General features: G+C 42.3%; 1 protein-coding gene across 6 annotated transcripts in view; it reads left to right on the forward strand.

Annotated features, from left to right (window-relative positions):
- ZMYM3 (zinc finger MYM-type containing 3) overlaps positions 1–16,401 on the forward strand; it is an 81,250-nt gene that overhangs the window by 58,634 nt on the left and 6,215 nt on the right. For all 6 annotated transcript variants that reach the window (XM_069985514.1, XM_069985513.1, XM_069985509.1 and 3 more), the window contains exons 12-20: positions 256–428; positions 611–785; positions 3,070–3,128; positions 4,069–4,228; positions 4,663–4,778; positions 4,867–5,038; positions 5,784–5,930; positions 6,052–6,152; positions 6,275–6,449. In XM_069985514.1, coding sequence (XP_069841615.1) covers positions 256–428; positions 611–785; positions 3,070–3,128; positions 4,069–4,228; positions 4,663–4,778; positions 4,867–5,038; positions 5,784–5,930; positions 6,052–6,152; positions 6,275–6,449 — 1,278 coding nt within the window. The remainder of the gene's footprint in view (positions 1–255; positions 429–610; positions 786–3,069; positions 3,129–4,068; positions 4,229–4,662; positions 4,779–4,866; positions 5,039–5,783; positions 5,931–6,051; positions 6,153–6,274; positions 6,450–16,401) is intronic.

Genomic DNA, 16,401 nt, shown 5'->3' on the forward strand with positions numbered 1-16,401 from the left:
AACTACAAATATACCCTATAATTTTACCCTTTTCACTCTATTTAAATTTTGCAAGTTTTAATCTGTGTTTTAGTAAATACTTATATTCATGATTAGTTAAAACATTGCCGCCTTTTGTAATAACTTTTGAACATGTGTGTTTGGCAAGCAGTTCAGTAATAGCATTATGGAAGGTGGAGTATGGGTGTGTCTTGAAGATCACACAGAAAGTTACCCTTTCTTAGTGTTATTTTTTTTTTTTTTTTTTTTGTACAGGCTGTGTACTACTTTACAAACAGGACTTTACTAAGAACCTAGGCCTGTGTTGTATAACGTGTACTTACTGTTCACAAACCTGTCAGCGAGCAGTAACTGAAGAGCTGGATGGTAGCACATGGGACTTTTGCAGTGAAGAGTGCAAGAGCAAGTATCTACTGTGGTACTTAAAGGTAAATTGCATCAGTATGCTGTGATATGAATAATTCACCCATGACAGGTACTTGGGCATCAGTGCCTCTACACCTGGTATTACCCAAGATGGCCTGTCTTTGTCACAGATTGAAAAGTTAGTTATTAGGTTTACTTCGTGGACACCCAAAATGACAACATGTAATGCTATATTTCTCTTTAGGGAGCGCGTTGTCATGCCTGCAAACGACAGGGAAAATTGGTAGAAACCATTCACTGGCGCGGTGAAATAAAGCATTTCTGCAATCAACAGTGTCTGTTACGTTTCTATAACCAACAAAACCAACCTAATCTGGACACACAAAAAGGGCCAGAAAGCCTGCTTCACAGTAAGAAAGGTATGTAAACAACACTCCTAGATCCAGTAGTAAGAAAGGCATGTGAAGATCCAGTATTTGAGTAAATAGGAATGTTATCACCTGCATTTGATATAGGACTGCTGGTTTTTCTCACTTATTTTAAATTCACCAATGTGTTAGAACAATTCTTAGTCTGTCCATGAAGAAGTGAGATGTCTGAATTTATTCTTTACCGAGGGATGGTCCTTTTGACGAAAAATTAGCGAAGCAAGATTGCCCCCCACCCACACGCAGCTAAAAAAAAAAACAAACAAAAAAAAACATAAATGGGTCCAAAGAAAAAGCAGATATTCCCTACTTTCCTGTATGTATACATTTTAGGGGGAGACATATCAACAGTGTTTTTTTTCTGTGTGCGGTGTATTTCTGCTATGGCAAAAATAGACTGGTCCCTCCTTGAGATCCTATGTACTTTCTTTGAAATTTTTTTTTTTTTAAAGTGTAGAACTAGCCACCCCCCCTTCCCTTTTCATAACTAGCGATGTTAATAGCAGCAGCCTAGTAGTACCACAATGGGAAGGGCCGTTATTTTGGCAATCCCAATGGGGAAGAGGTGTCAAGACCCTAAGCAGTGATGTGTGTCTGGCCCTTCCCCCAGTTGCCAAATCCAGTGAGTAAGGGGTAAAATGTGTTATCCACCTAAGAGCTAAAAAATGAAATGCTAGCTGTTCTTACTCACAAAGTACCCCTGAGTATTTTGAGCAATCTGTAGTCTTTCTAGCTGCTGCCGTTCCTAAGTTAAGTTTTTCTAGTCACTAGTAGTGACCGGGTGCATGGAGATGATGCAGATGATGTCTTCTAGTCAATAGACAGCTAACCCAGCCCCCAGAGAGGAGATCACACATCCTGTGTCTACAAAGTGAGTGGGGGAGGAGAGTGAAGCTGAGCATTGTCTGAGTGGACATAGAGAAAATTATTTATATGTCCAGAGCAGGTAAATATAAGAAAAAAACAGGGAAAGGGTGCAAGATAGGTTATACTTGTATATTAGACATCGTGTTTGGGAATGCTTCAGGCTTCTGCATTTAATCAATGTCTCCCTTTGGCTCCTTTCTTGCCTTCCTGATGACCATCACCTCCATTTTTAAGGTTTAGGGGTTTGAGTGCCTTTGGTTTTTTTTAGACTATTTAGCGAATAATCTGTTCTTCTTTCTGCCCACAGTTTGCTGTGTTTATAATCTTTTTATGTCTAACTTTTTGTAGATTTGTATTATCTAAATGTTTTCCAGTACATTGTAGCTCTAGCTCAGGGTTGGGCAATTAATTTTCCCATGGGGCTACATGAAAATTATAATAGTTTTCGAGGACCAAACCGAAGGCTTTGAAGCTAGAGTGTTTCCAAACCTTTTCCGTCTCAGGCTATCTCTACCAAATAATGTTCTATAAAGTCAACTCAAATTCATTAATTCAATTCATTAATTCACAGGTGATGTCTTCTGATCTGAGGCGTCACTTTCCCTTTTCTTGTCCATCCAGCCCAGGCCTCTATGATTTCTTCAAGCTACAATTAATCTCTTCAGAACCAACCAAACATCTTATGGTGTGTTTACACAGGCAGATTTATCTGACAGATTCTGGAAGCCAAAGCCAGGAATGTATTTTAAACGAGGAGAAATCTCAGGCTTTCCTTTATGACCCGTTCCCTGTTTATAGTCTGTTCCTGGCTTTGGCTTCAAAAATCTGTCAGATAAATCTGTCTGTGTAAACGCACCATTAGGCTTTTCCTTCAACATGCTTCCCTTTTTCCTACCTATAGGGTCCCATTCTACTTTTTCGTGTCATACACAGCGAGTGCAATGAACATTACATTGGCGGTTCATCCCTAGTGGCTGTGTGACTGCAGCTTCTAGGAATGCTGAAAGGACCGGCCTGACGTGGGTCAGGCAGAGTAGGTCAGTGGGCCGGGAGATACCCAGGTCTGATTTTAGATAGATAGATAATTTTTTTTTAATATGTGTGTTTTTTTGTTTTCTTTACGTGAAAAAGAACTATTTAGCAGGAAACTGTACTGCTTTCGTTATCTGTATCTTTTATACCTCTTTATATACATGCTTTCTTCATAATGCCCCTGCTGAGAAGATACAGCTGCAGTTAGTTCTGTTGATTAGATTGTGTATAATGGTAGTCTACAAGAACCTAGAGCTGTGCTGGATTATTAAAGGTGTATCATGTATCTTTATATTCTGATGAGTCTGATGAAGCGTAATACATATCTTTTAAGTCTTTTTATTTAATTTGAACTGGATCTTTTTAATTTCGCTAGGTCAGAATGCAGGATCCAAACAGCCAGCAAGTACACAGATAAAAACAGAACCTAACACAGTGAGTAAAAAAAAAAGTTGCACCTGGTTTAGAAATGTCCTGTATATTAAACCATTAAAGCTTTATGGTCATTATGATTCCTCACCCAATAGGTGTACAGTTGCTCCTGCCACTGGAGATTACGGTGACTGGATTTGGCCACACTTGGTCAGTTCCGCTTATGAGCCTTATTGAATTGGAACAGGATTTGTGCATGGAACTGATCCTGTGTGTTCGTATCCACAATCACCAGAACTTCCGGCAGCAGGAGCAACTTAGCACCAATTGGGTGAGGAATAATGACAGGTATGCTTTAATGACACAGGAAATAAAAATTTGGCAGTTAAGTTTTTCCTGCTCTCTTGAGAGCCATAACTGTTCTTAAAATATAGTGTAACCATTTGTGCATCTCCTATTAAATCTCAATGGGAGTTATGCAATTTATGACCAATTCCCATGAGTCCATTATACTTTGCCAATTGTAAAACATAAACATGAGAAAATATAAAGATAACAAAAATACATGTAAATGCCATTTCAATTGTTATAGCCATCAAACCATTCCTTGGGACATGAAAAATATTATTAATTACCAGGCATTGGGAAACATTTGCATCGTGTTACAACAGGCTATAAATAAATTGCGGCATTTATTTTTCCTTTTATCATTTAAAAGTGAATTGGGTTTTTGAAATGTGCTAACCAAGTAAAAACTTAGTGTTACTTACTATTGTAGCACAATTGTTTTAATCAGTCTGAGACCCCAAAAATGCCAATTTCATTCAAGCACACCTTGGCTTTTATTTTACCAGCAGATCAGTACTCCTTTTCATTGGTTATTGGGCTGTGTAATAAGGCCCTTAAACAGATTGAACAGATTTGAAAAAAAAATCAGTCTGTCAGTAGGGAAGACACTTTCCCTTTCACAGCTTTAAAAGCCTGATTTGTTTTATTATCTTAGGCATCACCAAAACCAAGCTCACCACAGATATCCCCTGCTCCGCCACCACCTCCTAGTCCAAGTTTACCCCGTAAAAACAAGGCTGCTATGTGTAAGCCATTGATGCAGAATCGTGGGGTCTCATGTCGGGTGGAAACAAAAAGTAAAGACTGTCAGACAGGTAAGTCTGAAAAGGAAAACATTCAGAAGAAATGGTGTACTCCCAATCAAAACCATTTTCACAGTAAGGGCCTGTGAAATTCCGCCGAATTTGTGAACATGCCCTAAGGGTATGGTCACCCATAGTAGAAAATCCAGACTTTCCACACAAAAATCTGCAATTGCAAAACTCCTTTGGAATATGCTTGATATGTAGGACCTCAGGTGACAAAATGGTCACCTCAAAGGCCCTACACAGTCTCCTTGAAAACTTTTGAATGGCCTCCCTATTGCAATTTTGCTGTGATTTGTGAAAAAATGCAGTTAAAACACAGTTTTCTCATGATTTTGCACCACAGAACCCCAGTAGGAAAGTGTGGCAGCACAGAAAGAATGTTTGTTGGTTTTGGCCATCTAAAAATATCTATTTTTATATATATTTTTTTTCTTCTGTAGATGAGGAATATAAACCACAGATCATTGTTCTGCCTATCCCTATACCCATATTTGTGCCAGTACCCATGAATTTATACTCTCAAAAAGTGCCTATTCCCTTCTCTATGCCTGTTCCGGTAAGTAATTGTTTGTTTCACTTGTCCTTATATTTCACAATTTTTGTCACTTGTGTTGTTATTTTAGCTGTCACTGTTTTTGGATTAGGTGCCTGTGCCTCTGCTGCTACCTACCACTTTGGAAAATACTGATAAAATTGTGGAAACCATTGAGGAGCTGAAAGTGAAGATTCCTTCCAACCCACTAGAAGCTGATATTCTGGCCATGGCTGAAATGATTGCAGAGGCAGAAGGGCTGGACAAATCTTCAGACTTGTGTGGTAAGTTCACATTATAAGGGAAAACAAATTAAAAGCTAATTTTAGATCCGATTGAGACACAGTAAACTTGGCACTTACGTTTCTGTACCTGGGCACGAGTTATGTGGAAATCTGCCCCCATAGGAAATTTGTCACCTTTTTAAACTGACTCTGTACCCACAATCTGACCCCACCCCCCCCCCCCCCCCCCCCAAACCGCTTGTACATTCAGATAGCTGCTTTTAATCCAAGATCTGTCTTGAAGTCCGTTCAGCAGGTCATGCAGTTAATGGCATAAAAAAACAACTTTCAAACTGACAGCCCCGTGCCCTTTGGCCGTGGCTTACATTGTGTATGCATTAGGCTGGCACAACCTCTGTGCCTTCTCCCCACCCTCCTCATCATTAGGAATGCTCCAGGCAGATTGCCTTCTATTCATCAGCTGTGGGAGGACGGCACATGGGCTGGATCGTTAAGGCACCTGTGTAGTTTTCACTGTAGGGGAATGGGAAAAATGAAGAGGGTGGGGAGGAGGGACGGAGAGGTTGTGCCAGCCTAATGCATACACAAACTAAGCCACGGCCAAAGGCCACGGGGCTGCCAGTTTAAAAGTTGTTTTTTTATGACAATAACTGCATCACCTGCCGAACGGCTTACAGGACAGGTCTTGGATTAAAAGCAGCTATCTAAAGGTACAAGCGGTTTGGGGGGGTCAGATTGTGGGTACAGAGTCACTTTAAAGTAGCCATTCTCTTCTCTTCTATAGAGCTTTCCAGTGACCAGAGTGCTGAGGGTCTTTTGGAGGACTGCGATATCTTTGGGCCCACAAGAGATGATGTACTGGCAATGGCTGTTAAAATGGCAAATGTCCTAGAAGAACCGGGGCAGGACTTTGAGGCTGACTTTCCAAAAAGTAATCTTTTATACTTCAGCTTTTACAACTGTCTCTAATCTTGCTTGTCCCTTACTTTTTTCAAAAATTCAGTTATTTTTTTTGTTTGTTTTTTCTTCCTCCCTTTATGGCTTGCATGCAGACTCTGCAGATATAAATCAGAGTGTGGATTTCTTGCTGGATTGTGGTTTAGTGAGCTCTGATGATGCATCAGAGCAAGATGCCTCTCGAGTTTTGAGAAAGGTCGGTGGTTCCCAGATTCACTTTATTACAAAGTAAAATAATTGCATTGTAAATTGCTTCTTCTGATGTATAACTTTTTACATTTACACATGTAAAATAATTTGCATATTCTCTTATAACAGGGTCCAAAGCGCATGCTCTTATCAGAAAAGGAGAGTAGCTCTCGGGATTCTCTTCTCAGCCAGCGTAGCAGTACAAACCTCAGTTATACATATGGTGTAAATGCCTGGAAAACATGGGTGCAGCGAAAGTATGAAGGGGGTGAGCCCAGAAAAGGAGAGGAATTACGTTTTGGCCGTAAGTAGAAAAGAAAAACGTTAAAGAATTTATTATTTTAAAGTTAAGTTCACATAATGTTAATTTCTCCTGGTCCACATACAGCAAATTTCTACTTCCTTCTGAGGTTACAGCAGTGTCCATCTGATTCCTCAAGTCCTAGCAGTTTTCCATGTAGATCATGCTTTGCTCTCTTAGGGTTCACACTTAGAGGACCTGTCACTCCCGGTGCTGGGGTGATAGGCTCCCGACCCCCTGCTAGAGCCCCTCATACATACAGTCATATGAAAAAGTTTGGGCACCCCTATTATTCTTAATCATTTTTCGTTATCAAAATGTGGGTTTTTGCAACAGCTATTTCAGTTTGATATATCTAATAACTGATGGACACAGTAATATGTTAGGATTGAAATGAGGTTTATTGTACTAACAGAAAATGTACAGTATGCATTCAAACACAATTTGATAGGTGCAAAAGTATGGACACCCTTATAATTTTTTTTTATTTGAATACTCCTACTTTTAACTGACTTACTGAAGCACTAAATTGGTTTGGTAACCTTATTGAGCTTTGAACTTCATAGCCAGGTGTATCCAATCATGAGAACAGGTATTTAAGGTGGCCACGTGCACGTCGTTCTCCTAATTGAATCTTCTCTGAAGATTCACATCATGGGCTCCTCAAAACAACTCTCAAATGATCTGAAAGCAAAGATTGTTCAACATAGTTGTTCAGGGGAAGGATACAAATAGTTGTCTCAGAGATTTAACCTGACAGTTTCCACTGTGAGGAACATAGTAAGGGCTCAGCCACACTAGCGTTTTTCTTTGTTTCTAACGGATCCGTCTATATTAATTAAACGGATGAGCATAAACTGATCAGCAGACTGATGCAAACTGATTGCAAAATGTTCATCTTTTTTTTTAATGGTCCGTTTGTATTTTGGCTTAAAAAAACTGACTTTTGTACATCAGTTTGCATCAGTCAGCATCCGTTTTTCTATCCGTTTATTTTTCTTCTTTGGTTTCTTGCTGCTTCTGCGCATGCTCAGTGCAAAAACGGATGAAAAAAACGGATGTGAACGGAAATACCTTCCGTTTTAGATCCGTCCTCATTGACTACAATTTAAAAAAAAAAACGGAAGTGCACTTTCCGTTCGTGATCCGTTTTTTTAAGCGGAAAGAAAAATACTGCAAACACTATTTTTTTCTTCCGTTCAAAAAAACGGATCTTGAACAGATTGCATGCAAACGGAGCGCAATTGGGGCAAACAAACACACTAATATATCATGGGAGTCTATGGGGATTTTACTGGATCCGACAGTTTCCGTTTTGCTTACTCCAAAACGGAAAAGGTAGACTGAATGGTGCCGGATGGTCGAACGCTGATGTGAACGTAGCCTAAGGGAATGAAAGACCACAGTGACAGGCCAAGAAAAATATCAGAAAGGCAGAGAAGAAGAATGGTGAGAACAGTCAAGGACAATCCACAGACCACCTCCAAAGACCGGCAGCATTATCTTGCTGCAGATGGTGTCACTGTGCATCGGTCAACAATACAGCACACTTTGCAGAAGGAGAAGCTGTATGGGAGAGTGATGCGAAAGAAGCAGTTTCTGCAAGCACGCCACACACAGAGTCACCTGAGGGATGCAAAAGCACATTTGGACAAGCCAGTGTCATTTTGGAAGAAGGTCCTGTGGACTGATGAAACAAAGATTGAGTTGTTTGGTCATACAGAAAGGCCTTATGCAATGGGTCAAAAAAAACACAACATTCTAAGAAAAACACTTGCTACCCACTGTAAGATTTGGTGGAGGTTCCATCATGCTTTGGGGCTGTGTGGCCAATGCCAGCACTGGGAATCTTGTTAACAAGTTGAGGGTCGCATGGATTCCACTCAGTATCAGCAGATTCTTGAGAATAATGTTCAAGAATAAGTGACGTAAGGTTACTCCGGGGATGGATATTTCAGCAAGGCAATGATCCAAAACACCACTCCAAATCTACTCAGGCAGTCATGCAGAGGAACAATGACAAAGTTCTGGAATGGCCATCCCAGTCCTCAGACCTGAATATCATTGAACATCTGTGGGATCATTTGAAGTGGGCTGTCCATGCTTGGCAACCATCAAACTTAACTGAACTGGAATTGTTTTGTTAAGAGGAATGGTCAAAAATACCTTTATCCAGGAACTCATTCACACCTACAGGAAGCGACTAGAGGCTGTGATTTTTGCAAAAGGAGGATTTACTAAATATTAATGTCACTTTTCTGTTGAGGTGCCCATACTTTTGCATCTGTCAAATTTTGTTTGAATGCATATTGCACATTTTCTGTTCGTACAATAAACCTCATTTCAATACTGTGTCCATCAGTTATTGGATATATAAAACTGAAATAGCTGTTGGTGAAATAGCAAAAAAACTAATTTTGATAACTAAAAATGATTACGATTAATAGGGGTGCCCAAACTTTTTCATATGACTGTACTTGATCGCGCCAGGTCCCGCTTCTTCGTCCGGTCCCGGGACGGAGATATCCCCGTGGAAAGCCTGGCGCACGCGCCACTGAGAAGTGTCCGACGCTCATAGAGAATGAATCAAGCGTCGGACTCACCGTTTATTCTCTATGAGCGTTGGACTCAACTTAGCGGCGCGCGGGGATATCTCCGTCCCGGGACCGGCCGAGGAAGCGATTAAGTAAGTATGAGGGCTCTAGCGGGGGGTCGGGAGCCTGTCACCCCGGCACCGGGGGTGACAGGTCCTCTTTAAAACAAGCAGAATTTCGTGCAGACTCTGCTTGGAATCCCATCTGGCTCAATGTGTCAGTGCGATGTCTCACGCGCCTCCACTCAAAGAATTCAAAGACCCTTAGGGTATGTTCACACTGAGGGATAGGTGAGGAATTGAGGAGGAATGTTTTCTGCTTGAAATTTCTAGCCTATTCAGCTCTGGCGGAATTTGAGCCTAATGCGAGTGGAATTTAAGCAGAATTCAAGCCCCCTTGACTTCTATAGGATATCTCTAGCTGAATCCGCTCAAAGAATTGAGATGTCAATTCTTTAGGAAGAAATTGGATCCACGATAGAAAACTGTCAATCACCCTCACTGAACATGTTGGGAGGCAGAGAGCCATGACTAGTTACAGGCTGAACACACACCTAGATAACTATTTCCTCCCTCTCTCCCTGCTTCACACGCTTTATTAAACTAAATTAGACGTTTTGCCGGGATATGAAGTTACTGAAGAAGGAACCTCAGACATTGTAGGTGGGCTCATTACAACATCTATTAGGCACTGCTGGGAGCTCAATCAGCACAATTGTGCTCAGTGTTTCCCTTCAAGAGTCTCCAAGTACAGGAATACCAAGATATCCCTGCAGGGAAGGAAAAGCTATCAAAGGGGTGGCTCCAGTAAAGAGACCACAAAAATCACCATATTAAGTGTATACCTGGCTTTGGGTTTCCCTTGTCATTAGACTGGTAATTGAGTTGGATATTGACAGAAAGAATTATGGCTAGGTCCTTCCAGGAGGGATATCTGGCTAGTCCTGATGAGGCTCCACAGGCTCTTCTTTTGCATTCACTGAGAGAGGCACTTAATATGGTGGTTTTGGTGGTCTCCTTACTGGATCCATCTGGTTGCTAGGTTTTTCTTCCCTGGAAGGATATCTGGCCAACTCTTAAATTAAGAACTGCGGACTCATAAAGGAAATTCTGAGATTTCTCCTTTGTTCATATCCATTCCTGGCTTTGGCTTCTAATATTTGGCAGAAAATCTGTCAGAAAATCTTTCTGTGTAAATGGACCCTTAGTGTCTTCTTTAGATCAGTGATCGTTTTGCATTTTCTTTTGTAGTCACAGTATGATAGCTCCATGCTTCCTCCCAAAACAGGCATAGTAAGGATTATCCCACCTGTATAGGCTCTTTCTGCTAACACCTTGATACACACAGCAGCTGTTATGACGTCTGCTGTTTGCTTTCTTTGCTCAGCAAAAGTAGTCTTTGGCCACATCTTCCGAAAGTCATAGGGCCAAATGGTGTCTGTGACCGCCTGGCTCTCACCATACATTAAACATTACCAAATGTGTTAGTGGATGGGAGTGAAATGTGGACAATGTTCTAGTGGCCATGGCAATTTGGTTTACCTACAGTACTGTGCATAAGTCTAAGGCAGGTGTGGAAAATATGATAGTAAGAAGCTACATCGTAGTGTTACTTTTTAATTTTATCAATTAACAATTAACAAAATGTTAAGATAATTAAAAGATTAATGACACAGGTAATGCAATGAAAGCCTGAGCACAGCAACAAGACTGATGTTTCTAGGTGTGCTGTTCAAACTCTTTGAAGAAACAAAAAATGAGCAACATTGAGGGCATGATCAGCCAGGAAAACTTAGTGCAGCAGATCAGACTCATCATGCTCACTTTGTCCCCGCAAATGTCCAGCAGTGCATCAGCTCAGAACTATCAGGAAGGAGTTGGGACCCAGGTACACCTATCTACTGTTTAGAGAAGACTTGCCAGTCTCCAAAAATTTCTCAGAATTTCTCCAAAAAGTCATATCATTCATGTGTAAACCAGGCCATGTGACATAGCTATGCACAAAAACATACAGTGCTGCACCCCAGTTCCTATTTGGCAGTTTGTTGGCTCATGGGCTGGAAAGGAGTTCAGGCTGCAGTGCAGTTAGAGTTGTATTTCAGAATTGGGTATTTCATCAGGCTCAATGGTGTCTATATTGTTAACCCCTTGCCTCTAAAGCCTGTTTTGGCCTTAAAGGGAACCAATCACCTCAAAAACGCATATATAGCTTTTTAAATGTGCTGTTAGAGCCCACAGCACACTTTCCATACATGTTTCTATATACTCCCTGCCTCCCCCGTGTAATCCATAAAGTAACTTTATAAAACTGGCGCCCGGTATGCAAATTACATCAGGTAGTCACCTGGGCGGTGTTCGGCTAGATGGTAGTCACAGTCAGTCCGGGTCCCCTGGGCGTTCTCTCGCCCCTCTGGGCGTGATTCAAATCACCCAGTAGCTCCGACGTCACTCGGGAGCGCGCCGTGCACGACGTCGGCGCACCTATGTTCTTAAGCCGCCGCGCATGCACAGTACAGCCGCTCCCATTCAGTGCGAGCCGGAGTTCGAGGCTATTCTGCACAGGCGCAGTACAGCCTCAATGGGAGCGGCTGTACTGCGCATGCGCGGCGGCGTAAGAACATAGGTGCGCCGACGTCGTGCACGGCGCGCTCCCGAGTGACGTCGGAGCTACTGGGTGATTTGAATCACGCCCAGAGGGGCGAGAGAACGCCCAGGAGACCCGGACTGACTGTGACTACCATCTAGCCGAAAACCGCCCAGGTGACTACCTGATGTAATTTGCATACCGGGCGCCAGTTTTATAAAGTTACTTTATGGATTACACGGGGGAGGCAGGGAGTATATAGAAACATGTATGGAAAGTGTGCTGTGGGCTCTAACAGCACATTTAAAAAGCTATATATTTTTGAGAATGTAGAGAAACAAGTCAGCTCACCATGTGTGCAAATAATCAGTGGTGCTGGTCCTCAATTAGGTCTGGAGCAGGTGGAAAGAAACAGAAGTCCGGGCCATTTTCCGGTGGCAATGAGTAAGAAGTGGAAGTCCATAGCTCCAAATAAAAATGAAAGTCTTTATTTAGGAGTCCTCATAAAAATCCAAACATAACCATAAAAAACACGCGTGTTTTTTATTGTTATGTTTGGATTTTTATGAGGACTCCTAAATAAAGACTTTCATTTTTATTTGAAGTTGTGGACTTCCACTTCTTACTCATATATTTTTGAGGTGATTGGTTCCCTTTAATGACCAGGCTCATTTTTCAAAATCTGACCTGTCTCACTTTATGCGCTTATAGCTCAGTGATGCTTTAACGTATGCTAGCAATTCTGAGATTGTTTTTTCGTCACATATGACACTTTATATAAGTAGCAAAATTTTGTCACTACTTTGTGTATTTTTTGTGAAAAACATCAAAATATCATGAAAAATTTGAAATTTTTTGCATTTTATGAACTTCTGAAATTCTCTGCTTCTAAAAAAGGAAGTCATAGCACATAAATTAGTTACTAAATCACATTACCAATATGTCCTCTTTATTCTGGCATAATTTGGGAAACATATTTTACTTTTTTAGGGTGTTACGGGGCTTAGAAATTTATTAGCAAATTATCACATTTTGTGAAAATTTCCAAAACTGATTTTTTTTTCTTTTCTTTTTTTAAATTGATTTAGAAGGCTTGTATACTGGAAACCCCCATAAGTGACCCCATTTTGGAAACTAGACACCTTAAAGAATTAATCTAGGGGTATAATGAGCATTTTAACCCTACAGGGGCTTGAGGAAAGTATTCACAATTAGGCCGTAAAAAAATCTAAAATTTAAATTTTCAAATAATATATACGTTTAGATTAAAGTTTCTCATTTTCAAAAGGAACATGAGAAAAAAAGCATGCCAAAATTTGTAACGCAGGTTCTCCTGAATACAACGGTACCCCATATGTGGGTTTAAACCACTGTATGGGCACACAGCGGGCCTCAGAAGAAAGGGAGCGCCAATTAGCTTTTTCAATGCAGATTTTGTTGAAGAAGTTTCTGAGCGCCTGGTGCGTTTGCAGCGCCCCTGTAGTGTCCGCAGAATAGAATCCCCCCAAAAGTCACCCCATTTTGGAAAGTACACCCCTCAAAGAATTCATCTTGGGGTGTGGTGACCATTTTGACCCAACAGGTATTAGAGGAAAGTATTTAAAATTAGACAGTAAAAATGAAAAATTGGAATTTTTCCAATAATATGTTTAGTTTTAAATTTCTCAATTGCACAAGGAACATGAGAGAATCCGCACCCCAAAATCTGTAACGCAGGTTCTTCAGAGTAGAAAGGTACCCCATATGTGGGCATAAACCACTGTATGGCCACACAGGAGGGCTCAGAAGGAAGGGGGCGCCAATTAGCATTTTCAGTTCAGATTTTGCTGAAGTAGTTTCTGAGTGCCAGGTGCGTTTGTAGTGCCCCTGTAGTGTCCGCAGAAGAGAACCCCCCCCCCCCCTAAAAAAATCACCCCATTTTGGAAAGTACAACCCTCAAAGAATTCATCTTGGGGTGTGGTGACCATTTTGACCTCACAGGTATTAGAGGAAAGTATTCAAAATAAGACAGTAAAATTGAAAAACTAGAATTTTTCCAATATGTTCGTTTAGTTTGAAATTTCTCAATTTCACTAGGAACAGGGGAGAAGCTGCATGCCAAAATCTGTAACGCAGGTTCTCCTTAGTAGAATGGTACCCCATATGTGGGCATAAACCACTGTATGGGCACCCAGCCGGGCTCAGAAGGGAAGGAGCGCCAATTAGAAACTACTTCGGAAAAATCTATACTGGAAATGCTGAGCGCCAGGTGCGTTTGCAGCGCCCCTGTAGTGTCAGCAGAATAGAACCCCACCAAAAGTCACTCCATTTAGGAAAGTGCACCCCTCAAAGAACTCATCTTGGGGTGCAGTGAGCGGTTTGACCCCACAGGTATTAGAGGAAAGTATTCAAAATAAGACAGTAAAAATGAAAAACTCGAATTTTTCCAATAATATGTTTGTTTAGTTTAAAATTTCTTAATTTCACGAGGAATGGGAGAAAAAAACGTACTCCAAAATCTGTAATGCAGCTTCTTCTGAGTAAAACTGTACCCCATATGTGGGCATAAACCACTGTATGGGCACACAGCAGGGCTCAGAAGGAAGTGAGCGCCAATTTGCTGGAGCAAAACCGCAGCTAGTAGTAGTTATTAGAATAGCGCAGTTACTAAAATACAATAAAAAATGAGATTACAGGTAATGTGGGGTGGTGACGGGCAACCTGGGATGGTGACGGGCAACGTGGGATGGTTAGGGGTAATTTGGGAGTAAACTGCAATTATTACTATAATGAAAAGTGTGTGGTTTATTTTTTTTGTATGTTTTTCACTTTTTGTACTTTATACATTCATTTTCACTGTACTACTATGATTACTGTGATATTTTCTATCACAGTAATCATAGTTTAGTGACAGAGACCAAATTGGTCTCTGTCACTTCAAATTTTCAGAGCTGGCTGGTTGTGAAGCGCATGCGCACTTCATAACCAGCCAGGACATCGAGGAGGAAGGAGCTCCAGGATCAGGTAACGTATATGGGGAAGGGGGGGTGACTGGGGGACAGGGGGTGACAGGAGGGTTGGGGGGGCGACACTCACTTTTTATCCCCTGTCACCAATCATTTATGGTGACAGGGGATAAAAAGTGCATCTTTGCACTGGGAACAGGCGTTCAGCGGTATATAGTATATACCGCCCATCGCCTGCTCCGGGACCACACGGGGGGTTCGCCGATCACTGCCCCATGCTCTCCGCTACCTCCGGTGGCGGAGAGCACGGGGTTTTGATCATTTATTCATTTCCATCCCTGCGAACAAACATCGTTTGTTCGCAGGGATGGGGGAGGCCATCTTGGATGTGATTGCCGCCCGGGGAGGGGAAAGGGTTAGTGATCGGCCACTAGGGGGGCTGATCTGGGGTCTGGGGGTTACATTTTCATCTCCCCCCACCGTGGTAATGCCCGGTACCGGCAGATCGCCGTAATAGCGGCGATCCGCCAGTATCGGGGGACGAGGGGGGGGGGGGGGCGGGGGACACATCAGATGTGGCGGCGGGAGGAGGCAACGTTCTGCAGCCTCCTCCCGCTGCCCGATCGGCGGGAGGACCCAAATCTCCCCCATAGACGCTGCGGTCGCATTGACTGCAGCGTTTATGGGGTTAACTGCCCGCGGGAAGCGGCTCCCCTCCGGGCAGAGGCAGTGGGAGGATGCTATGTGACATAGCCTCCTCCCGCTGCCCGATCACCGTCAGGGACAGCGGGGGGAGGCAGGGAAAGCATGACGTTTGGGGATCATCATGTTGCGGGAACTACTTGTTTTACATGACGTTCCCCAAACGTCATTTTGTGGCAAGGGGTTAAAGGGGTTGGCCACTTTATAGTAAAATAGTTCAGTGTACAGTTTTAGTAAGTGTACTCACTGTATATACTGACAGCAGCTCCCTGTGTACCTCATAGAGCTTACATCAGACTCCTCTTCTCCAGGCTGTGCTGCCCTGCTCTGTGGAGTTTTGGTCCAGAAGATTGCTTACATGGAGGAGCATGTGACCAGGCCCCGCCCCACAGTGTCCACCACTGAGCCTGTATGTGTCTATGGAGGACACAGAGGACAGGGCCTGGTCACATGCTCCTCCATGTCAGCCATTTTATGGACAGAAACCAAACAGAGCAGGGCAGCCCTGCCTGGTGAAGGGGAGTCTGATTTTAGCTCTATGAGGTACACAGGGAGCTGCTGTCAGTATATACAGTGAGTGCACTTACTAATACTTTGTACTGACCTATTTTACTATAAAGTGGCCAACCCCTTTAATAAATGCAGGCAGGTATTTATCTATCATGCAGTACCATTAGGGAGCCATGTGATCTGCTGCAGTATGAATCTGGACCCTGACAACCACCCAAAACATACAGGAAATGTCGTTGCAAGCTATGTCCCTCACTCCTTGATATTAACATTATCAAGTTGTTTTGGGAGTGTGTGAAGAGACAGAAGGATATGAGCAAGCCTATATCCACAGAAGATGTGGGGTTAGGGCCCTATAATCTGCCGAATCAGGCCTATTCAACAGATTATCGCTATGTGTAATAAAGGCAACGATCACCAGCTGGTTGGTTGTGTCTTTTGGTTGTGATCTTAAATCCGGCTGCGCATAATAGTTATGTGCAGTCAATAGCTACTGAATTTGTAAAGAAAAAAATAACGTTCATCTGTACATGACCATGCTCCCTGATGCCTCTGCCTTCTCCTCAGTTTCTTACCTGGCCGGTCCCCCAGCTGTCTGTGAAACTTCAGAGCTGGTCGCAG

This window comes from Dendropsophus ebraccatus, chromosome 10 (assembly GCF_027789765.1).
Source record: "Dendropsophus ebraccatus isolate aDenEbr1 chromosome 10, aDenEbr1.pat, whole genome shotgun sequence".
Classification (NCBI taxonomy): Eukaryota; Metazoa; Chordata; class Amphibia; order Anura; family Hylidae; genus Dendropsophus; species Dendropsophus ebraccatus.